The following is a 24634-nucleotide window of genomic DNA, read 5'->3' as shown; positions in this document are numbered from 1 at the left end:
CGAGGGGCAGCTGCGCAGGCGCAGTGTGTGGCGAGGCAGCGCTGCCCCCTAGCGCCGGGGCGCGGCATGCCGGGCGAGGAGGAGGAGGATGGCGAGCAGGGGGCCGGGGGGGTCGCAGCTCCCTCCCCGCCGGCCGAGGAGGGGGACACCCGGCAGCGCTATGAGGAGCTGTGCAGCAGCCTCAACATGGACGAGCGCGCGCGCTCCGAGGCCTGGCTCAGCTACCAGAGCATGAAGCGCAACTACACCCTGGAGGTGAGGCGTGGGGGCAGCGCGGAGGCGACCGGCACTGGGCGGGCAGCCCAGCGGGAGAGAGAGAGTTAAGTGGGGGGAGGGAAGGGGACGGCCCTCCAGGCGGGGTGGCCTCTCCCTCACACTGTCTCTGGTGAGGCGCCGTCGGGGCGTTACCCCGCAGCCGAGCGCGGGCGTGTTCCGCCTCCTGCCCCGCAGCGCGGCTTCGGCCCGGCCCTGAACCCGCAGACCGCAAGGGGGTGGCTCCTCAGCCGCGGAAGTGCCGCTGAGGGACATCGCTTCTGGCGACTGCGGTGCCCGTCCGCCGGGGAGCGCAGCCGCCCCACTTCGGGCCCCAGCTGTGACGTGCAGGGACTGCCGCTGCCAGGAGTTGCGGGGGTGCCGCACAGCGGCGATCTCCGGCTCTGCAAGTGGGAAAATAACCGTGATCCTGGGTCACTGCAATGAAAAGGTGTTAAAAGAGATCGTATCGTTGGTGTCTTGCGGCTGTTCCGCTTACAAGCGCACTTTAGTGTCTCAGTGAACGCTTGTCGGTAGCTGTTCAGTTGCCCACGTAGATGCTTTCAGCGCTGTTACAGTAAATTTGGTTCTGTGAAAGTGACACACGGCCCGCACAGGTTTTGCAACACCATTCCTTAAAGCGGTAGCACAAAGGGGCACACCCGCTGCGATCGGGAGATGCTTGTTACCGGGTGGGTTTTTCAAAATCAAGGCGGCTGTTACGATGAAATTCTGGAGTCATCTGGACTTCTTCAGGGCTTCCCATCCCATGAGCCGGCAGCTCTCAGAGCTACAGGAGGCTCCGCACGGGTGGAGTGGGTGGTGAGCCCTCGATGCCTGGAGCTGTGTGGAGGAAGGAAGTGGTGTGGCCTGAAAGCGCCTCTGTCACACGCCGCCTGTAGCCATCGGAAACGGGATGGAAAGCTCAGGAAGAGCATTTATGTTTGTCTCTAAAGTGTGTGCTCACCTTGCCCCGGAATACCATGTATCCTAAGAAACCCACAGCATCGAATTCAGTTCTGAGCCCACACGCGCTCTTTCCACTGGCCTTCTCCAGTTAAAACATTGTTTTTTAATCGAGAGAGAGCATAAGATTTAAAAAGTTTTAACTGGAATTAATCTCTGCCTTGAAGTACAGGTTGAGTAACAGTTCCGTTGTGCAATACAGAAAAAAAAATGGAAACTATATTTTTCTGTTCAGGGAAGAAAGTTCTGATTGTAAGGAACTGTAGCTTTGGTATATATATTTTCTTTTTTTAACACCAAGGCAGTACAGAATGTTATGATAGGAGAAGAGCCGCAGTAAAACATTTAGTTAACTTTGGATCAAGAGTGACATTTATGGAGGTAACTAGTAACTGCAGGTTTAGGTTTAACATAGTTCAGTGTTAAGTATCAGTTTAGTTTTGTTGTAGCTATAATCATGGAGTACTTCAACAGAACTTTAAAACAGCAGCTCAACATTGTCACTGCGTGAACTTCGTTCATTTAGGACACGGTCCTGTCCTTTTTCCTGATGTTGGGTGCATAGCTGAAGAGGATGTTTTTCTTCTCAATGAAGTGTTTTAGATGCTTGATGTTTTAATTCCCAGGGAAATGATCTGCACTGGCTAGCGTGTGCCTTGTACGTGGCTTGCAGAAAAGCAGTTCCCACTGTGAGCAAAGGGACAGCTGAGGGAAATTACGTATCTTTAACCAGAATTCTGCGCTGTTCAGAACAAAGGTAACTTTTTGCTCATTTTTAAACACTTACAAGATCTCAAAGACTGCTTATCAGCATGTGAAATCTAGAAATTGAGAACAAATGCTGAACATCTGTCTTGTTTCCTGCTTTTAAAGAGAATTTGTATCACTGGAATCTTTGTGTTATCAGATCATTGCCATGGAAGTAGAACAATTCCATTTGGTTATTACTGTGTTGTAAAAACACTGATTTCAAAATCAGAGATTTACTTCCCTTTCTTAAAGGCAAAAGAAACCTTTCTTTGAAAAATAGTCTGTTTTGGAAGAATGTGCAAAGTGTGAGCTTCTCACATGAGAAACCATTTCTAATTGGCTGTGAAAATACTTTCTGGAAGAAGACTTCCCTTTTTACATGTTCTTGCTTTATGAAACGAAAGTGATGTCAGAATCTGATAAAATTTATATCAAATGTTTATGTCCATAAATCACTGAATAAAATGTTCCTGAAACTATTTACTGTATATATTAGCAGTCTGATTGTATTGTAACAATTTAGCAGATTAGATAAATTTAAAAAAGAGTCTTCTTATGCAGTCTTGCTCCCCATCTCCTTTACTGTTGGAGCTTTGCTGTTGGTTTACATAATACAAAATGTTTATTTTTCATAAAAAGTCAGAAATTCAGGAATTTAATATGGATAAATTATTTCTGTGATGTGGGCTGTCAAAGATCAGCAAGTCCAAAAAAGTAGGATAGATAAAGGACTGAAGAATAAATGAAAGCCAAATTTATGAAGTGAAATGTACTGAAACTCAAGGGGTTTTCATACTTTGTAGAATCTTCTCAGCATTGTAGAACTCAGAGTTTGTTCTATTTAAGTTAACAAATTATTCAGAAAAATGAGGGAAATCTGCTTTTAGAGTAATATGAATGTCGGAGCTGATTGTGTATTTGTGAGGAAAAACCAGAGCTGTGAAACATATTTAACATAGCAATCAACTGAAGATTTAAAAATATTTTGTGAGCTGTCATGTTTATGGCTGAAGGATGGACCCTGAGTATGTTATGATTGCAGTACTGCCATCTTACCAGTAGTTTAGGAAGTAGAAATCGCAATTTTGTTAGAAAGCAAATAGTATATTTCTGCAAAAATAGCCCAAAACTTTCAGATTTAATCTGTTTGGTATTTTCAGCTTGATCGAGTTTTTTAACAAGATGAAAAAGTGGGAAGACATGGCAAATCTCCCTGCCCAATTCAGAGAGCGAACTGATAAATTAGAGAGAAACTTCACTGTTTCTGCTGTCATTTTTAAGAAATATGAGCCCATTTTCCAGGACATTTTCAGATACCCTCAAGAAGATCAACCTCGTCAACAGAGAGGGAGAAAACAGAGGTATGTTCCTGTTATTTCTAGACTGATTTTAGAGCAGAATAGAGCAAAAATGTAATGAAATTGCCTGGGGTTTTTAGTTGTATTTTGAGTGCATTTTCATTAAAATACACGGCTTATACTATTCTATAATTGGAAGAGTAAACCCCTCTAATGGCTAGCTGGGATGGTAAATCATGAAGTAATTTTGAAGATTAAGCTGGAAAATGGTGCTTACTAATTTTGGAGTTAAGTGTATGTTAATTTTGACATTTAAACCATTCTTTACATAACCTGCCGGAGTGACTAAATAAAAAAAAAATAAAAGATTAAGGCTGAACAAAACACTGAAGAAATTGAAAAGAATATCCTCACCATTAATTGATTTTGCCTGAATGAAAGAATTTAATACTAAATACAGTCTTACAGAGAAAATGTAATAAAGACTACTTGGTTTTGAGGCCGACATGCCTATTTCACAGTGTACATTAAACAACTACACTTTAAAAGCAGTGCGATATTAGACACAACATATTTCTCATGCCACCTTTGTTGCTCTCATGCTTTGCTGTCCTGGAGATGAGCTGCAGTATATGAAACAGCACTTCCACTAACCTGTTACATGGAAACAAGGAATGCCATGGAGTTATAAAAATTGGTGCTAGGGGAGGGGGTTTTGTTCATTTTAAAATCCATGTAGTAAATACTTGAGCATAGTTTCCAGTTGTGGTGGGGGGCAGTGGAATAAAAAAAATTGGATTAGTTGATTACTTCATCAAGATGTTTATGTTACCAAGAACACAAAGCAAACTTGCTAGCCGTAAGTGTGAAATAGGAAGTCTAGTATGGTGTATGTGGCAGTATTAAGAATAAAAAAATCTTCAAGAGGTGCAAAACATTTCATTTATGAAGGAGTCTCATGGAATGAGTTATATTTTATTTGAAAGCATCTTAAACAAAGACCGCAGAGGCACTTGGTTCTGATAATCATTTAATGTATTTCAAAATTCTGTATGCTGTATAAAACTCTTTACAAAATGCTTTGTTAGTACAGAGATGATATTTTTGTGAACACACGGTTCTGAAAGGTTTGCCTGTGACAAATGTATTAACATCAACACACTGTGTAATGTGTTCCTCCAGCAATATACACCTGCTTATGTTATTCAAAAGGCTTTTGAAGAAAGAATTTCAGCTCTGGCTCTCAAAATATTTCAGTTGACTCTATGCACCATTTGTTCTGTGAAGAAGCATAAAAAACATTTTCTGTTGTTTTTAAATTAGGTTATTTATCTGTTCTTTGGAAAAAAGATCACAATTTTGCCTTAAAAGAAAACATTTAGGCCAACCATGTTTAACATTAAATTTACAATGGTTTTCTGCTTAGGTCTTGGCCTGTTTTGAGTGGAATCTGCTCTGTTGGTCTGTCATAGTGACATTTGGGTCATTACAGGCAGGCTGACTGGCGTTCCACTTGTGTCTGTAGTAAACCAATTCACAGCTTACTTTATTAACTTTAGTCAGGTTTTTGTGGGAAGGGTGTAAGGTTTTGGCCATGCTGCAGTGAAGCTTAATTTTCTTTTAGAACGATTGAATGTTGTATGATGTTCTGCCTGTCTTAATTTGTTGAGTTTATTGGCTGTCTTCTTGCTGTATTTTTCCCCAAAAGACGACAACCATGTACCGTGACAGAAGTTTTCCAGTTTTGTTGGCTGCTGTTTGTTCATGCAAAAGGTAAGAGATTTTAAATGTAACAAGCCTGGTTTGTAATTTGTTGCCTTATATCAGTCCTTAAACACTGAATGAGGTGCAGGCATTTCTGAATTCTGAAATAGAGGACCTTCATAGAATAGCCTGAAGACAGAATGTATTCTGTTTTAATTTCCCCAGCTGTATATTTTACCACACTACAAGTGAGTTGTATGTCCAAATAGTTTGGTAGCTTTTATGTGGAGTATTTGACAAAGTTTCCAGTGTTGTGGAGATTTATGCTGTAATTCCAAGGGAAAAAAGTAGCTTAGAATTTTAGTTAATTCATATTTAGGTGGTGTTGTAATTAATATAAGGTGTATATTTATGTTTGCTGGGATACTGCGCATACTCGATTTTTTTTCCTATAAATTCATCATACAATTCTAGGTGTGAATACTTCATGCTAGTATCACAGAGAGCATTTTTATTCTTTTAATAGCCTTTTTTTTCTCCCTGCCTCTTTTAAAAAATGAGCATGCAGCAACTGTATCAAATAAACATATGCATTACTAAATAGGTCTGCATATGCCTGTCTGGCAAGGGTGGTTTTCCCTTGCATTTTGGACATAGCAGTATATATATAAATGACTGTCTTGAGGACTCAGAATCCTTTGGAACACTTAAGGGGATCCTCTGTTAATATGCTTCTAGATACTATGTAGAAATAATGTGATGAACAAACAATACGTTGTAATATATATATAACCTTTACTGTAAAAGTAGTCTTAAAGCTAATAAGAATAGCAGTGTATTTCAGCAGTTTTTCCTCGGTAATGACTGGTGGGAGAAAAAGACTCAAGAAGAAACAGGATTAAGTCCTATTTTAGGCTTAAGTTGTTTAGTCATATCACATACAGTATGAAGTCTTTTCTCATAGAATGTGCTTCTTAAAAAGAGCTTCTGCATACCTGGGGCTTTATTCACATACTGCATGGATGAGTGTTCACTGGGAATTCTGTGTAGTATAGTGTTTTGAGGGAAATAAAGACAAGATTTGTATTCCTCACTGAAAGAAAGTCTTTGTACATTCAGGTCCATTGATAAATTTCCAGAGACTTTTTATGTTTTTTATAAGATAAATTCTAGTAGAAGAAAGCTGATAGCTTAATTTCTACAAAGAAAAGGATAAAAGGAATTTGGGTTTGGGTTTGAGGTATGTGGTGGGGTGTTTCGAGTTTAAAAGGGAATCAGTGCTCAGATCCCTGCAGTGTCCTGTGATTTCTGTAATTGACTAATTTTGAGGATAGGACAGAGCAGGCTGACATAATATTGCATTATCTGCAAATAATAATATTATTTGTTCAACACAGATTAACCTTTCTTTCTACACTGTGCCACATTGCAGAGGGTTCCCAGCTGCTCCTTTGTGGAAAAGTTACTGGCAATACTATCAGACCCCAACATCACATCTTTGTACAGATATTGTGTAGTATTGCACAAGTGCTGTACTAAACACTCTATCTTACATAGAACATGCCTTTTTCATATAGGCTGCAAATTCTGTTTTACTGGGGAAGAGAGATTTTTCTGGAAGAGGTGTGTTGCTTGAAACCCTGAAACACAGCACTATTTTCCTTTTTTTTTTCTTTTCATCCAGAATAGCTCTCTCCAGTAGTATGAAATACCCATTCATATCCACTGAGTCCAGAGGAGAATAAGTACTGTACTCTGTTTCCAGTCAGTCAGGACTTCACTTCAGCACAGTTAGGCAGCTGAGAGAATAAGTAGGTCAGTCTGAAAACTCACAGATTTTGCTTTTCCCTTCTATAAAATCCCCATTTCTTTGGGTTGATTGGAGAGTTGAAGAAGCGCAAAAGGTCTTCAGGCATCTTCCTATTGCTAAATTATTGGCTGATATGTTTGAGTAACGAGATAACCAACTAACTACATGTTAATTAGTGAGCAGTTTCATGCATACAAATTAACTTTGTAGAGAATGCCATCTTGATAACATACCCAGTTAAATTTTTCAAGAAGAAGGGAAATTTACAGTAATTACAGACTTTAAAATTAGTAAGTGAATAGGAATAGTGGTAAATTCATTAAAATGTGGCAGCACAAAAATGGAAGCCAAATGTCAACCATTTAAGGCATTAAGCATTCCTGGTTTGTTCGCTGTGGTTGGCAGTAATGCTTATCACAGCAACCGCACATCAGTGGCAAGTTCAGGCTTGTCTCTGTGATATTGCTGCAAGCCTGAAGATCATTGTGCTCACTTTCTCAGATGCAGAAAGTGCAGGTCTTATTCGTATGTCTGGTGTACTCTGCGAAGTAAGATAGCAGGTTTGGTTGCAGTACTTTAGCTGTTTTATTATTTGGTACTAGGTTGTGGAGGGGAGTGGTAGTAAGCTGTTTGAAATGTCACTAATTATTTTTATGAAACTACTGGTACTGTAAAATTAAATTTTGTACTGACAGTGATGATTGCCATGCTAGACTTAATGGTTATGAAAGTGAACCTGTGTTATGCGAGTTAGTTTAAGATTTTTATTGATTAAATTTTGCTGTTGTATTTAGGACTTCCATTGTTTTGTTTTGAACCTTTTATGACTTGGAAATAACTGAAAAATGTGTACATTTGATTCAAATTTCATGTAGACTTAATTATTGTAAATAGTTCCAATTATCTGCATTGAAATTACTTTTTTTTTTTACAAGCATGGAATTGGAAAGTTGAATATAAATTTGAACAAATTGCTGTTACTGGTAGAAAAGTAACAGTAAATTAGAAAGATTCTTTGATCATATATACATTTTAATATGTTCTAAGTGAGTTTATTACAATATGATAGATTTCTTCAAGGATTTAAACCCACTCATAGTGGCCTAAGCTAAGTGGTTTGGATCATACCTAGGGGGTGAGGGGAAAGAGCAGAAAAGTTATTAGTGTTGAAAGAGTGATAGAAAATCATGCCATGCGTATAAATTCATAGGATTGCAATTTATGGCATTAATTAATGGTACAGTTTATTTTACAATCCTGTTTTTAGCTATGGCCATTGCTCTAAAGGAATATCATAAACCTAAATGAGTTTGGTAGAGAGTAATGAATCTGCATATAACCTTTGTGAAAGGTGGTAAGAGAGTGAAGAGGTTACAAGGATTCTTTTCTAAAGGAAAATAATAAGTAAAAAACACTTTAGAAACAAAGCTACATTGTAAATCAGATGATATAAATTTTAACTCTTTCATAAAGCACAAGAGAAATAAAGTTAAATTTATTACTGTTTATGAGGAGCATGCTCCCATAAAAATTTTGTAAAAAAAACAGGTTGGTAAAGAGAAACAATCTCATAACTTTGAGTCAAATACAGACTCATGCTGGCGAATGGGAGAAATTGAAGGAGGGGCAGCACTTGTTCTAGCATATCTGGACATGAGGGTGTAGCCTGACAAAAGTTAAAGTGCTTTGCAGCACTTTACACACTGCAAAACTGGGGAAAAGGCAAGTCTCAGTCGTAGCACATTCTTCTCCTTCATACACTTTTAGACCAAGATTCTCCTTCAGGCATATAGAGTAAGAATCTGGTGAAGGATGTAGCACTGCCAGACTGCGGCTTGTTTGGGTAACAATTTTTTCTCCCTTGAGGCAGTTGCATGATACAGTTCATGCTGCTTTAAGTTAGTTATGCAGTGAATTATCAGATTACTGTGAACGAGGGAGTCTGGAATATCACATTCATCAATGTTTTGGGGAGGTGTGTTTTTAAAACTATGTATCACAGAACCGCAGAATCCCAAGGGTTGGAAGGGACCTCAAAAGATCATCTAGTCCAACCCCCCTGCAAGAGCAGGGTAACCTAGAGTACATCACACAGGAACTTATCTAGGCGGGCCTTGAGTATCTCCAACGTAGGAGACTCCACAACCCGCTGGGCAACCTGTTCCAGTGCTCTGTCACTCTCACAGTAAAGAAGTTCTTCCTGATGTTGTCATGGAACCTTTTATGCTCCAGTTTACACCCATTGCCCCTTGTCCTGTCACTGGACTAAAAAAAGCCTAGCTCCATCATCCTGTATTTGCGTTCCTACACAATTGCTGTAATTCCTGAAAACATAAGTATTTCACTGTTATATTTGTTACATTTTACCAAGTTTGTGTCTGCTTTACTACCTGCATTTCTATCCAGAAATGCAGGTAGTAAAGGGTTATTTGCAGTCACCAAAATGCAGGTAGTAAAGGGTTATTTGCAGTCACCAAAGTCTGTGTTTCCAAGACTCTTGTTATCGATTATAATACAAATATCAATAGTTTCTTCGTTAAAAAAGTTCTAAATCTATGCTAATTTTATTTAATGGTTTATGTCTTTCTAATATTGAAGGTAATTTTCCTATGATCAGTGATGACTTGGTCAATTCCTACCATCTGTTGTTATGTGCATTGGACCTAGTGTATGGAAATGCTCTCCAGTGTCCAAACCGTAAAGAACTTCTGAATCCTAATTTTAATGGTATGTTGGAAAAAACCTGTCTTAATCTAAAGTCTGCAACAACTTTTAAGGCTACTGAGATGAGTATGAATCTATGTGGTCGAGAATAAATCAAACAATATTGATTTGAAATATTTGGGAATTAAGATTTTCTGCATCTAGCTATAAAGATTTCTGTTCCTATAGCATAACAGACTGCTGAATTCTGTTCATAATATAGTAAGTTAAGAATTTAATTTACTATGGCAATAACCATTGAAGGGAGTTCCCAAGTAAAAAATGCCACTTAATGACATTTTGGTGTCAGTGAAAGAGCACGGAGTGGCACAGTATTGCTGGGGATGGTCAGACTGGAGAGTTCCTGTGAGGCAGCAGTTGGGGAAGACCCAGTGCTCAAAAATGAGAGTGACAGTGTGTTTCTCATTTCTGGATTGCTGCTGTTCATATTCTTAAGAGAATGGAAATGTAGGTTGATTTGATAACCATGACTGCAAATGACTGGTGAGAAGTTCCCACTGAATTTCTGACACAATTCTTTCTGGACTTAGAGTTCAGTTTCAATGCTGTACAGTATTTGTGTTTGCTTTGTAGTGGTTTGGATGTGAACTGGGACCATTATCTCAAATATATTTGACTAAATATTACAGTTCACAAGTGTTTGATCTACTTGCTATTAGAACTGACATGTTTAATTTTTATCACTCAGTATCTAATTTTCTTAAATTTCTGACTGAAAATTGGTTTTGACAACATTATCAAGTTGAGTGGGCATTATATAATAATAATTCTTTCAAAGGAGTGAATTAACTTATTTTAATTTCATACTCTGTAGACTGCACAGCATAGAATTTAAGTTTAATAAGGAAACAGGCTATGGATTTGCAGAATTAAATGATACAGTATTCTTAATTGTAGGTCTACCTGAAGACTTTCACAGTAAGGATTATAAAGTATCATCTGATCCTCCCTGCATCATTGAAAAACTGTGTTCTTTACATTACGGATTAGTTTTAGAAGCAAAAGGCATAAAGGAACATTTTTGGAAGCCATATATTCGGAAACTTTTTGACAAAAAGGTTGGCCAGTAAATTTGTGATGTAGAAAATTTTCAGATCATTCAGAACATTTTTAGGAATGGAAATGTCCATCCTTTTCTTTATTGTCTTACAGCTTTTGAAAGGAAAAGATGAAAATCTGACTGGATTTCTTGATCCTGGGAACTTCGGGGATAGCTTGTGAGTCATTGGATTTGTGGTTTGGCTTGCATCAGTATCCCTATGCAATAGCACATTGCATTTGCAGGATGATCTGTGTCTCAACAGCAGTAGTAGCAACTAGTTGACTTGCATATGAATTAATATTTATGCATCATTACAGGCCTGTTTGAAAGAGGAATGGTTCTTCAGGATGTATTACTTGATTTCTTATTTTGTTCTTCATTTTCTTTTTCCGTATTTTTTTTGTGTATAACTCAATGGGGGCACATTGAATGAGTGACAAGTGAGAGGGAAAAAATGGGTTTGGTGGCATTTTTTTCTTTATAAACTTAGAGATGCCTGTGAGTAAGACTTACTTTCTTTCAAATGGTATGAGAATATTAAGCATAGGTTTTGATTTTGTGCTGTTGTGTAAGTTTTAAGGAGTTTCAGGACAAATTTAAGTTCTCAGTATTTTAGTATGTTCCACATGGAGCTATACTGACTGGAAAGCCACCAGATCTAATAGGAAAATAATGTCCTTGTCAGTGTCATGTTGAAGATATTGTAGACTTTAAAAGAGCTCCAACGCTTAAGTGAGGGTTAAAGGAAGTCCTGAAGTAGACTTCAGGAGGCCGGAACTGTGTTTGATCAGGAAGCAGGTGACCAAATACTGCCTAAATAAAAAGGGGGTTGTATCTGTGTTTTCCTTTCTGCTGTAGCAAAGCCATCAACAAGGCCTACGAGGAGTATGTTTTGTCAGTAGGAAATCTCGATGAGCGAATATTTCTTGGGGAGGACGCAGATGAAGAAATTGGAACTCTCACAAGGTGCTTAAATACAGCTTCGGGAATGGAAACAGCTGAAAGAGTACAAGTGAAGCATAACCTGCAGCAGCACTTTGACAGGGTGAGTATCACATGGTTTATGCTGCTGGTTTTATGTGGAGAATAAATGAGTTAGTCTCTGTCTCATCACCAGAAGCAGCTACTAAAAATTACTATATTTATTGTTTAAGGTGAGTTAGATTTTGTAATTGATTAGAAATAGTGTTTACTTTTGGGGGGTTGGGGCAAAAAATTTTTCATGCATTTAGGCTTTCTTTGATAAAATTCACTATAGAGAATATTTAGGTAATTATCTAAAGTGGGACCTTTATGTAGACCTTTAAGTGAAGATTTTCAAGCACAATAGGAGGGGCAATTCTCCGTAGCTGTTCAGCAATACCAAATTGTCTTGCAGCTGTTGGGGCTCTCTGTACTTGTCTGTGCAGCTTCTCCTTCTCTCAAATCTCTGTCTCATATGCAGAGTTGTTTGTTTAACACATGCAAAGCGATGTTTTGTTTTGACAAATGTCCTTCAGGTGTAACTGTTACATCTGTTCACAGCCTCAGATAAAGCATTAGGAAATGGTTTTTACCTCACTTCCCTACAAGCGTGATACACAGATATGTCTTTATATATGAGTAATGAAGTAGCACGGAATATGATCTTTGGGAGGATAAAGAACACTATGTATTTCAGAACAATAAAGTGAAGAAGACCTATAATATTACCAGAGCTTCCATGTGACTAGAGCAGCTTCTGAAAACCAGTCATTGGCTTTGAATGCAGAATGCAGACACATATACCTATGGAAACAGAATATCAGAATGTTTTGAAAGATGGAAAAAATCTCTTAAAGGAGGAAGGAGACAAGACAGGCACATAAAGAAGGGTGAGCTGTATTAGCAGAATTAGAGCAAAAGGGTGAAACAGCCTAGATCACTGAATAGGGATGTTATCTTTTTCCAGAGGGACAGCTGGTTAATGGCTTTCAATATTCTGGTGAGACAGGGTCAGAATAACCAAATTAGCAGAAATAATGCAAATAGCTAATTCTTCCCTGCTGATCTATTCTAAGAAAAAGTCAACCACCAAGTTGTGGTGTGTGCCAGACTCATGTAGGTTTCTGTCATGCTGACACAGTGTGGCCTGTACAACACAGCAGCGTGTGGCTGCAGTGCTTAGGCTGTTGTGTGCTCCGGGTGTCCAAGGTTGGGCTGGGGGTACCATGTTTCTGGCAGGGTGTGGAGGCAGAAATAAACCACACTTAGGAATGTGGAGTTAAAACAGTTGGAGCATTGGGAGCTAGACTTCATGGTAAAATGACAGCAAAATGTAATGCATTTGTTAAAGAAATATCTCTTGGTTAAGTGATTATGTGGTTAGATAATTAGAAGATGCATTGGGTTTGCATTGAAGGAACATCCTTGATATTAAATAGTTTTGATGTGATGGCTTGACCTGATGCAAATGAATTAAAATGCTAATCGGGAGGGCTTTTCATGTTAAGCATTAAACCTGTTGAAAGGAAACACTAGCTCAGTACAATTGCCTATGAGCTACACCTGCCTTCTGTACTCAGGGTAGGAGGGGACTGCTGGGTGTTTAGGGGTTTTTGATTGGCCTTGTTGTTTCAGTTCCCACCCAGTACTTCTATTTCAGTGTGAGGTCACATCCTCCCTGTTCACCTTTATATAGTACTGCTCGATACAGACACACCTGTCACTGGGGGTTGTTTTCTGAGACATCACTAGTTTGAGCTGTTTGATACTCAACCATTTTTCCCAGGCATATATCCTAACACAGGGTAAGAATTCTGCAGACTGCCACTTCTGTGGTTATGGCCTGTGTCTTAACTTTTCTGGCAGTGCAGAATTATATGCTTAGTTTTTTGTCTTTTTAGTCCAAATCACTCAGGATTACAACCCCGCTAACTGGCCGCAAGTATATTAAAGAGAGCAACCCATATGTGACACCTGTTTCAATGGCAACATACAGCTTAAGCCGTCTTCACACGATGCTGGCAGGGCTGAAAAATGCCCCCAGTGAAAATCTGGAGCAAATACTAAGGTAAATTCCATGTTTAGCTACCAAACAAACCTATTCTTTAAAAAAGTTTAAGTTTTAATAGCAAATGTTAATGCTGAACAGTGGGATTTGAAATGTGAGTCAGTCTTGAAAGGTTATGGAGTAAAATAGGACCTAGAGAGATATTTAAATATCAAGGACATTGTTCTCTTTATTTAGATGCACTTATCCTTAAGGGACTGATGACTGTAAAAACATATTATGTTTAAAACCCAGCAGTTCTGAGCATCTCTAACAACAAACTACTAATACAAAATGTCAAGACTCTTCTTCCTGCTTAGCAAATCTCACCACCTAGCAAATGGCTCCCCTCTGTAAGAGATGCAACATAAAATCTATTCTTCATGTAGATAAACTGTTGCTTCAATATATTACAAATCAATTTTTATATCATGCGGAAAATGTTTAAATATTTGTCCTCAATCAACAAAAGATGTGTATATTTACATATTATGTATATTTACAACAAAACCTGTATACAATAATAATAATATGCTGTGGCTCTTTTACAGTACATATGCAGTTAGGGCACCTATGGGTGTGTTCATATAGTTCTGCAAGATATTTACAGTTTCAAATTTTCATAATTTTGTAAAAATAATTATAAGTTTGAGTTTGGTTGGTTGTTGTTTATTGGTTGTTTTTTTATTAGCAGGAATAGTATGTTAACCATGTTTTTATTTTCAGGTCGTGTTCCAGAGATCCTTCTCAATCTATTGCCAACAGAGTAAAAGAAATGCATGAAGTATACTGCCAGAGCATGCAGGCTGAAGGAGAATTCAGTAATTTTTCCAAAGGTGGGAAACATTTTACTTATACAGATAAGAATTAAAATGCCTGTAAGTAAGTACACTAATCTCTTGTAACTACCTTACAGGTTATGCTTTAGCACAAGTGTCTTCTCTATTATTTTTGTGTTTTCCTGTATTATTGAGACTCGGTAAATTTCAACCCTGCATGCAAATTTACCATCAGCCTTAGCTTAAATTACTGGCATTTGATGATACATTCAGTTCTACAGAAAAAATGAAAAGCACTGTTAAGGGGAGCACCTTGATCAAATATAAGGATAATTGTGATGGCATGGACTTCTGTGACAGTAATTAATTGTAGTCTTTACAAACCCTACAGCAAGTTGGATCCATTTAAGTATACTTTCCAATGTATTTCTTAGCTTGAAATAATGTAGATTGGAGCAGTGGTAGGGATTGTTTTTATAGATGGTGCCATCATCAAAATCTGAGTTCAGTAAAAAGTTATTCTGCATTCAGGAGTCAGTGCCAGCACAGGAGAGGGATTCCTAAGTTATCTTTAAATGAACTGGTTTAGCCCTGAAAGTACTGTAACCACAGCAGCACAGAAATTCACCAGACTACTAAATACTTGTATCTCTGTAGCTTAAGATATAGAATGTAATTCCTTTATTGTATTTCTCTGTATTCTTTCTACTTAAAATTCCTGCAGATGTTGCTAGTCAGCATTTTCGTCGTGCTGAGGTGCTATACTACAAGGTCTTGGAGTCTATCATTGAGCAAGAGAGGAAGAGACTGGGAGACACTGACTTATCTGTAAGGAAAACTAATCAAATTGTGCCTCATTTCTAAAGTTGGACCTACAGAAGAGAAAACCAAGTGTAGAGCACAATATACAGCTCTGTAAAAATGAGGTTAAATCTCTGAAATGCTGAATGGAAGAAAACTGCACAATCATTTGTGTGTGTAAAGACAAAGATACATGATATTTTTAAAGACTGAAGATGCCTCATTTTGGAGTCTGTGCTGTCTCTTATCAAATAAGATCTCTTTCAGTAAGCTTGATAATCTCATTGGTGAGGAAGAATAGAAAGTATTTTTTTTATTTTATAGTTACATTGTAAATTAAGCATTAAAATTTGCAACCCTCTTGCAGGCAATACTGGAGCAGGATGTGTTTCATAGATCGCTGCTGGCATGTTGCCTTGAGATCATTACCTTCACGTACAAGCCACCTGGAAACTTCCCATTCATCCCTGAAATATTTGACATTCCAGTGTATCATTTTTATAAGGTAAGGTGTTTGATAGCTGGAAATGCTTATCCAGTCATGAGTAAGTCATGTTGATGTACACACTAACCCTTCATGCTCAGCTTTGCCTTGTCCCATAATGAAAAAATGTTACACAAGTGTCCAGGGCTGTGGAGGCAGTCTAGAGTTTTGTACATTTAACAGTTAACGCAGTGTTAGCAGTTTAACACAGCAGCAATATCCATGTATCCATATAGTAATTGCTGGATTATCATTGTATCATAAACTACTGTTGCAGCGATTCTGCAATAGTGCTTGAAGTGTTTGTTTAGAAAGATACAACTTCTGACAGAAGTGTAAGCTAGCATCTCCTTGAGTCATAGTGATGCAGCATTAATGTTTCTAACAGTCTCCTCTTCCTTGAAAATCAGGAGTTAGATCTTTCTGCAAGAAGAAATGCATAAAACATATATATTACATTGATCATAATTATCCACCTTGCAGGTAATTGAGGTTTTCATCAGAGCAGAGGATGGCCTTTGTCGGGAAGTAGTAAAACACCTCAATCATATTGAGGAGCAGATATTGGAAAGCATGGCCTGGAAACAGGAATCCATAGTGTGGGACAGAATCAGAGATAATGAAAACAGGGTTCCTACTTGTGAAGAGGTAAACGCTTCTTTTTATGTGTTATGTAGCTTTCCCGCTCAAACAGGACAGTAGAGGGGATGTTATACCCTGAAGAAGAGGCTCTACGTATCCAAATCTTAGTTTCTACCTACAAGGTACTCACTCCTGAGGACACACCACTGTAGCGTGCTCTGGTTTGTTCATGTACAGTGCTACAGAGATGGCCAAAATGGAGAAATGCAGCCAAGGTGATTATCACCCAATATTTGCACAGCGTAGTAGAACAGGGAACAAAATGGCCAAGGAGAGGAGGTCTGGACCAGTCACTTGTGCTTGAAGAGGTTACTAAACAAGAGGAAGCATGTTAAAAAGTAGAGTTTTAATGATAGTCACGGAAAGACTGTTACAGTACCATATCTTCCCAAGTAGGACAATGGCTACAAAGTTTTAGTTAGGCTGATGGTAAGTTTCCCAGCATTTTTTTTTCTAAGCAGTTTTGCTGTTCAGAATTGGTAGTATAGAATCTTTTAAAAATGTGTTACGTAGTCACTCTCTGGTAGAGACACTCTACTAACAGTATGAATATTGTAGGTAATGCCATCTCACTATTTTGAGAGATCTGCTGGGAACAGTGTTGTGGGTTCTCCATTGACACCCAGACGAATAAATGAGGTCCGTGCTGAAACTGGAGGACTAGGGAAAGGTAAGGCTTTTGAAAATATAGCATACTTGCACTTCTTAAACCATGGCTTTAATTTTTCATCTAAGTAAGTGGTGTACAGCAAGGAATCTGTCAAAGCACAGTTAATTGCAAATGCATTGTACATAGCATTTCTAGTTCAGCTCACATAGATATTTGATGCAATAATTAATTTCAGCATGAACAAAATGCTGTTTACAGAAAGTTGTGTATATGAACAGCATGTATATCTGCATACATGTGTATGTGTTAAATAATACTTAAGTACTTATGTTCTTATCGGTAACACTTGAACAGTTTTGCTTTACTGTTACACCACAATCAAGGCTCGACTTACATATTTAGTTACGTGAATTCTCAAACTTGTTCCATGAAAAATAAAACATAACGCATGAGTTTAGAAAAATATGAAACAGTATTATTTGAGATGAAGTTATCTCTAAAAGCAATCTTTAAGGCACAAATACATGAATTGCTGGGCATGACATGTTTTGGTACTCCTTAGATTTCTGTCATGTATTTGTATAATACGAGATTATACAACAAGAGTTAAATATATATGTGTGTGTGTGTGTGTGTTGTTTCTGAATGCACAGGCCTTTCATCCCCTTCAACCACCCTGTATGACAGATACAGCTCTCCTACAGCCAATCCTACAAGGAGAAGGCTGTTTGCTGATAATGATAATACCTCTGACAGCGGCACTCCAGTGAGAGTTTCCCAACAGCCTGTGGTGAATACGGTGCCTGTACAGAGCATGAATCCTGAAGGGATGTCAGTAACCCCAGTGCCTGGCCAGACACTGGTTACAGTGGCAACTGCTACGGTAACTGCCAACAACGGGCAAACAGTGACAATACCAGTACAAGGTGAGGGAAAAAGCTACTGTAGCATTACTGGGACTTGCTCCCATCAGAATATTAGGACATGGTAAAGAGGAGGGGGGAACAGTACACCAGTGGAGAAAAAAGATTTCTAATTGTGGAAAAATTGTTTGAATAGATGACCAGAAGTTAGAGACAGAACATGTAGACAGAGATGTTCCCACTGCTAGCATTTGCCTTCTAGAACTATTATTTCAGCCAGCCTGCCTTCCTGAACTGGCAAGGGATGGAGGTTGAATTAGTATAAAAAAAACTTTGTTCCGTTTCATTATCTTCTAGTCTTCTGATAATGAAAAGTCCAAAGTATTTTGATGAAACAATTTTGTATATAATGTACTAAATATATAGTTATAAACAAATAATAAAATTAGTTGCTTATAAAATAATGAATTTAAAAATAAAAATTAAATAAAACAACCAAAAAAACCCAAGCCACCCCACAACATACAAACAAACCCATAACCATCCAGAAACACCTACCCACCCACAACTTGCTCTTACTTCAGACTCTTTTCCTTAAATTACAGGTATCGCCAATGAAAGCGGAGGAATAACTTTCTTCCCAGTCCAGGTAAATGTGGGTACCCAGGCTCAGGCTGTGTCTGGCCCCATTCAGCCCCTCAGTGCCCAGGCGCTTACAGGTGCCTTGAACACCCAGGTGACAGGGGCTACACTGCAGTTGCCCAGCCAGGTCACCGTGCAGCAGATCTCTCCTGGAGAGCAAAGGCAAACCCAGCCCTTTGCCACTGCCACATCCATCAGGCCACGGAAGATGAGCTCTCTTTCACTCTTCTTTAGAAAGGTAATTTTTCTGTCCAATTTGTGCTTTGCTTAGTTAGTACTTTGGCAAGTCTTCAGTGATTTTTAAAATATGTAATTATTACTACTATAAGAATATTCCATTTCAACTTTAATTTGTACCTTTTGTCTATCCATGCACATACCTGGAGAGTAGTTTCCTTATGCAGGCAACTTCTCACTATCAAAGGAGTGGACTCTCAGACCACACTTGTGAGGTAGATTCTGTACTCATCCAGGAGGTATTTGAAGGTGTCCTTTTTCTTTAAGGCTCTGCAAAAGAAAGAAATTGACCTTTGAGACACTGTGTTTTATCAAATACACAGCAGTTGCTGTAGGCTGTACAGTGCCACTCCTGTGCTCAAGAAAATTCAGATTTTAAGCTTAAAACAAATATTTTCTTAGAATCAATCCCAGAACTGGGAACATACATTCCGCTTAAGAAAAAAAAAATTTACTCTGTTTTTGGCTTATCATTTACACAAGTTTTACAGGGTGTGTTCAGGTCTGACCTGCTATTGAGCTGGGTGAGAAAAGCTCTATTGCTGGGTCCTGAGCAGTCTCCCTTTCCACAGGTGTACCATTTAGCTAGCGTTCGACTGAGAGATCTTTGTGTCAAACTCGATGTATCCGATGAGCTGCGGAAAAAGATCTGGACATGTTTTGAGTATTCCTTGGTACACTCCCCTGAAATCATGATGGACAGACACCTGGATCAGCTGCTGATGTGTGCCATCTACATAATGGCTAAGGTAAGGTGTGAATAAAAAAATCCAAACAAACAAAATACTTGCCTAGGACTTAATGTTCCAAACATTACAATTCCTAAAAAAAAAAAATCCAAAAAAACAAACAAAAAAACCCAAACCAACCAAACATCACATAAAACCACCCCCAAACTACTAAAAACACACACAGAAAAACCATTAACCTTTTCTGTCCTTCTCCTCATAGGTGACCAAGGAGGACAGATCCTTTCAGAACATTATGCGCTGCTATCGGACACAGCCACAAGCCAAGAGTCATGTAAGTACAGTTAATATTGAACAGCATGGTTTATTAAATGTCTTGGGTCTATTTTAGGAATGGCTCTCTTTCTGAAGTAAGAGCATTCAATGAATGCAGACTGTGAGCCATTCTTACCAGATAGCAGTTGGTCCAAAATCCTGCACTACTGAAAGATTTTCATGCTAGATTAAACCTGAAATAGAAAATAGCTTCACTTAAAATTGCAGACGTAGTGCCTTTTGGATACACTCCTCTCTGGAGGTTGTCTTTTCCCCGTAAGCATCAATGCAGTACCTTAATGAGTTTCTAAAAAGCCAATGTATCATGCAGACAGTTGTTTTCTGAGTACTAGCTGCCTGCTTGACCATCCTGCCTTTGCTGTGCTCCTTCTCCCTGCAGGTATATCGGAGTGTCCTGATAAAAGGCAGGAGATGCCGACGCCGCTCTGGGAGCAGTGACAGCAGCAGCCAGCAAAATTCACCTACAGACAGAAGTAAAGAGAGGAATAAGGAAAGAAGTGAGTGATTCCAAAGTCTAGAAGTTTAGGTTTAATTCCATTTCCAAAACTGTGTGTATAAAGTAAGAGTTGAATTTTGTGTCACTCAATCCCAAACAGTTCTTCTTTGCTAAACTTGGACACAATTGAAGAATATATTGATACCGTGTAAAAGTTGTTGTAACTCACGGTTAGTGTTACACCACTTTGATAGTCAGAATCCATCACCACACAGGCTTCCCTGTAGAGGTTAGCGCAGTGGCTGGCCTGAGCTCTTGGAGCTCAGTCTGTACAGAGAACACCTCTTTGAAGAAAGGAAAGAAATCCGTGCTAGCCTGTGCTCACAGGTATTCCTTGACTTACCACAGTCATGGAGCTGCAGTGGTTTCTTTTGCAGCAGCTGGCTGCCTCCGCAGACATGGACAAACCAGGCACCCACAACACATCAGATAGCCCTGCAGAAGCTTCTCCTTGACATTCAAAGCCATGTATTTTCCTTGAGTTAACCTTTATAAAGAAAAGCTAATTAAGTAATACTGTATATTTCTACCACCAGTTTTCAAGGTACTATGAGCTAAAAAAAGCATACTGTTCCCAACTTGAAATGGTGCCAGTTTGCAACAAGAAAGAGCTACTGTTAAAAGTGCAGCACAAATGTGGAGTTTTAGCCCTGCTAATATTGTAGTGAGACTGAGCTTATGCAGAAGAGCCACTTGTTTAGCCAGTAAGAAATTAGAAATCAAACATGTTTGTGTACATGTCCTCAGCACCACACTGCTCTGTTATGGGGCTGATACTGCTTCTCTGTAAGGGAAGCTGCTAAGGGAATCACATCAGCATTGCTGATGCTGACAAGACTGGATTCAGGTTCCCTGTGCTGTGATTTAGGGGTGGGGAAGGCAGTGGTTGTATTGGGCTGAACACCAGGTGGAGGAGACTGGAGTGGGTGAAGGGGATGTGGCTGAGTGCAGGAGCTGCTTCTCATTGCAGGCAGAGACTCCAGCCCCGTGATGCGATCCAGCAGTACCCTGCCTGTCCCACACCCCAGCAGTGCCCCCCCAACCCCAACCCGACTGACTGGGGCCAACAGCGACACCGAGGAGGAGGAGCGAGGGGACCTTATACAGTTCTACAACAACATCTATATTGAGCAGATCAAAGAATTTGCGCTGAAATACACCTCAAATGCAGTAAGTAAATTCTGTGCTTTTCAGTTGTTAAGAGATGGTTTTGGTTTTTTTTTTTTACTGTACCTGCAGTGAAGTGCTCTTAGTTAACTCCACTGCAAACAAACTCCCGGGATTATATTTTTATGACATCAATTCACCTGAAGGACACACTCTGCTGCTAACACACCAAGGACTGTCAGCCCCTATTGGCTGTTTTCTCCTGTGTGCAGTAGACAGCACTGAACAGTGTCAGCTGCCAGCCTCAGACAGCATTAGAAAAGTAAATAAAAAATAAAACCCCCAAAACCACCAATCTGGCCAAATAACATGTTACAGCTTAGGTCTGTTCTAAATGTGTGTGGTGTGACAGCAGTGGGAAAAACTGAACAGAGCTGGAAGTGACTACCTCACAGAAGCTGTGCTTTGCAGTGTGCTTTTCCCTCTCTCTGCAGACTGACTCCCCTCCACTCTCACCCTACCCGTTCGTGCGGTTGGGCTCCCCTCGCCGCGTGCAGCTGTCCCATAAATATCCTGTGTACATCTCACCGCACAAAAATGAGTCCACACTCTCTCCTCAAGAGAGAATCTTCTACTACTTCAGCAGCAGCCCATCTAAGGTGAGGCCAAAGGGTCTTAGTTTGCTTCTGTAAATCCTTAATTCTACCTTTTCTTTGTGGTAGTGAAACTGGAGAAGGTTGTGCTGTGCACCATTCTGTTTACATGGTGTAACACATGCTTTCTCATCTGACCCTCTTCCAACTGCCCGTTCAGGCATCTAAGCAGTTGCAAAGCAATCAGGTGCCCATGAGTACTGTGTACTTTTTAAAGTTACTCTTTGTACTGCAATACAAGAAAGGCTCAGGAGGCCAGCAACAGTAGCCTTTGCTTTCAGATGGGTTCCTTGATGTGGAGACTATCCAAAGAGAACAAGTACAGTCCTATCCTCTTGCCTGCCGAGTGGGGAAAAAGTCCCCCAGGTCTTACCATGAGAGGACTTACCAGGGGAATGTGTAACAGGTTGAGTCCCATCATCCCTGGGTACCAAGAACGAAGCAGAAATCTTCCCTGGGAAGCATCTTCAGTCTTCATAGAGGTCATGTACCTATGGGATAAGATAACGTAACTGTGGGTGGAAGGCCTGTCAGCACTCCATCCCTGGCACTGTTCAAGGCCAGGCTGAGCAGAGGCTTGGGTGACATGGTCTAGAGTGACACATACATGCCCATGGCAGGAGGGTTGGAACTAGATGATCCTAAGGTCCTTTCCAACCCTAACCATTCTATGATTCTATGTGTTGAAACAACAAACTTCCTTAAGTAAGACAGCCACATACTTTGGTAATGGAGAGAGCAGGACAGTGATTAAGAAGGCTGGTCTGTCACAGGAAGCACTCTGTTTCTCCAGAAACGAAGCATATGTGACCCCATTGTAATGCAGTTAAAACAAGTTCACCTTATATTCAGGTAGTCAACAATAATGAGAGATTAATTCTACTTTTTTTCCCCCCTTTCTCCCTCCAGAGGCTAAAGGAAATTAACAGCATGGTTAGAACGGGAGAAACTCCAACAAAGAAGAGAGGCATTCTCCTGGAAGATGGAACTGAAGCACCAGCCAAGCGCATCTGCCAGGAGAATCACACTGCTCTGCTGAGGCGGCTACAAGATGTAGCAAATGACCGAGGCTCTCACTGAGCCCAGTGTTCCAGCACAGGTATTCCTTCCTTGTTTCCATCCCTCCCTGCAGCTCCACCAGCCAGGCTGTGTCACCCAGTGCATGGGGTCACCAGGCCATGGCACATGTCCTCAGCCATGCTCACCTCTGCCTCGTGGCTGAGCCAATCCCAAGGCAAGTGGCCCAGCACGAGCATTGAAGAGCTTTATCTTGCTTGAAGAACACACCCCTTAATTCCACTCTTTACCTTGGGGCAGGTATTTCCCTACATTTGACTGACCTGTCCCCTCACGCTGCTTTTACCAGTGCTTCACCTTTGGACTGGGAAGTCACCATGCCTCAGATTTGGGTGCAGCGCTCCCACTACACTCAGCAGTGCATTAATTTTTAAATAAATACCCCCACAAAACACATGGCTTAAAAGTGGTATCTATAAGAAGGTCCTGTTCAGCTTGGAGAGGGAAGATGGGGAATAGCCTTTTGGAGCCCCAAAGGAAGCTCCAAGTGGATTGTTTCCATAGTCAGGATGTTTGTGCCTCTGAAAGCCACCCCGCTGTTGTTGTGTCAGGCACTGGCTGAGCCAGGCAACGCTCTGGACTGAGCTGTGAGCAGCAGACAGCACTTGGGGCCAGGGCTGCGAGCATTAGCGCTGCCTGTGAGGCACAGATGTCTTCTGCTGTACATTGGCAATGGCACTTTCTCCTCCATGTGAATAGCTGTTCCAAGGCTGACTGCAGCTCTCTCTGCAGTGAAGTGTGCTCACTGTTGTATTTATTTTCCAATGGGCAGCTCGCAGCTCCCTGTGGCCAAGAAGAGCACTGAGAATCACTGCAGCGCACTCAGCCTGCTGGCTTTTCTCAAGGAATTTTGTATGTTTGTAATGTGCTTCCAGATTGTTCCCAGAAAGTTGGGAGCTGCCTCTGGGCTTGCACAGCAGGAGGACGGTGGTGTCCAGCTCTGGAAAACTCAACTGGGCTGTTTGCTTGCTTCTAAATGGCAGGGCTCAGGGAGTGGGGTTGGGTTTTTAAATGAACTAAATCAGGCTTACTCTAGCAGGGTAAGGAAGCGGTGCATCCACTGGACTTCCTGGGCAGTTTCATTCAAAATAGTTCCAAGATGCATTAAACACACCAGCAACCAGCACCATTCACCCACTGACTCCTTACCATTGGTGTACAAGACACAGGGATGCTGTTAGAGCACCATGCAGCCACCCAGATTCTAGTGGGTTTTGTAAGAAAGCAGAAATTAAAAGCTCTGAGTTACAAGTCATTCCTATTCCTCTGGATAATGAGAAAATTTAAGACTTAATTCCGCTGTAAATTCAGTTATAGTAAAATAAAAACATCTTTTGTTCTTGCCTGCATAACAAAAAGGCTGAAGCTAAGAAATCATGTAGATGTTTCTGTAAAAATATTTATGAACTTGTCAGACAATTCTTGATACCAGTTACATTACTTTGTATGAAAATATTGCAAGTTATTTTTCAATAAAGAATTTATAAGCTCCCAATTCTGTTTCTTGCATGAAAAAGCAGCGTGCGTGCACAGCTAGAAACAGGCTGTGGCCCTCAAGCACCGGTTAATGCAAACCCTTAATACCAAGACAACCCTGTAGCTGGGCTCCATAAGGCACTTGATGCACTGGAGCTTGCAAGAACTCCAGTCAAACACTGCAAC

At 40.1% G+C, this 24634-nt stretch overlaps 1 protein-coding gene across 4 annotated transcripts; it reads left to right on the top strand.

The window, feature by feature from the left end:
- The first annotated feature begins 23 nt into the window (after positions 1-23).
- Positions 24-24467, top strand: RBL2 (RB transcriptional corepressor like 2). Of its 4 annotated transcripts, none has more exons than XM_031051831.2 (23): positions 24-255; positions 1845-1975; positions 3129-3329; positions 4975-5039; positions 9379-9507; positions 10402-10562; positions 10657-10721; positions 11405-11591; positions 13411-13577; positions 14283-14392; positions 15060-15163; positions 15504-15641; positions 16104-16268; positions 16821-16932; positions 17526-17798; positions 18341-18384; positions 18493-18615; positions 19187-19363; positions 19566-19637; positions 20019-20136; positions 21106-21305; positions 21737-21901; positions 22805-24467. In XM_031051831.2, the coding sequence occupies exons 1-23, from the start codon at positions 67-69 to the stop codon at positions 22973-22975; spliced, it is 3267 nt and encodes a 1088-aa protein (XP_030907691.2). In that variant the 5' UTR covers positions 24-66; the 3' UTR covers positions 22976-24467. The 4 variants fall into 4 exon arrangements, with proteins under 4 accessions (XP_030907691.2, XP_030907690.2, XP_030907689.2 ...); XM_031051830.2 differs by having other exon boundaries at positions 18472-18615; XM_031051829.2 differs by having other exon boundaries at positions 18341-18615; positions 22805-22994; positions 23213-24467.
- Positions 24468-24634: the final 167 nt, after the last annotated feature.

This window comes from Melopsittacus undulatus, chromosome Z (genome assembly GCF_012275295.1).
Source record: "Melopsittacus undulatus isolate bMelUnd1 chromosome Z, bMelUnd1.mat.Z, whole genome shotgun sequence".
NCBI lineage: Eukaryota > Metazoa > Chordata > Aves > Psittaciformes > Psittaculidae > Melopsittacus > Melopsittacus undulatus.
This window is presented reverse-complemented; position numbering and strand designations above follow the sequence as displayed.

Excerpts from the sequence above, each read along its gene's own strand:
- RBL2 (XM_031051829.2), top strand. The coding sequence starts at position 67 with ATGCCGGGCGAGGAGGAGGAGGATGGCGAGCAGGGGGCCGGGGGGGTC. Across the intron at positions 1,976-3,128 it reads CTGCGCTGTTCAGAACAAAG|CTTGATCGAGTTTTTTAACA; the intron begins GTAACTTTTTGC and ends TGGTATTTTCAG. Across the intron at positions 19,364-19,565 it reads CCATCTACATAATGGCTAAG|GTGACCAAGGAGGACAGATC; the intron begins GTAAGGTGTGAA and ends TTCTCCTCATAG.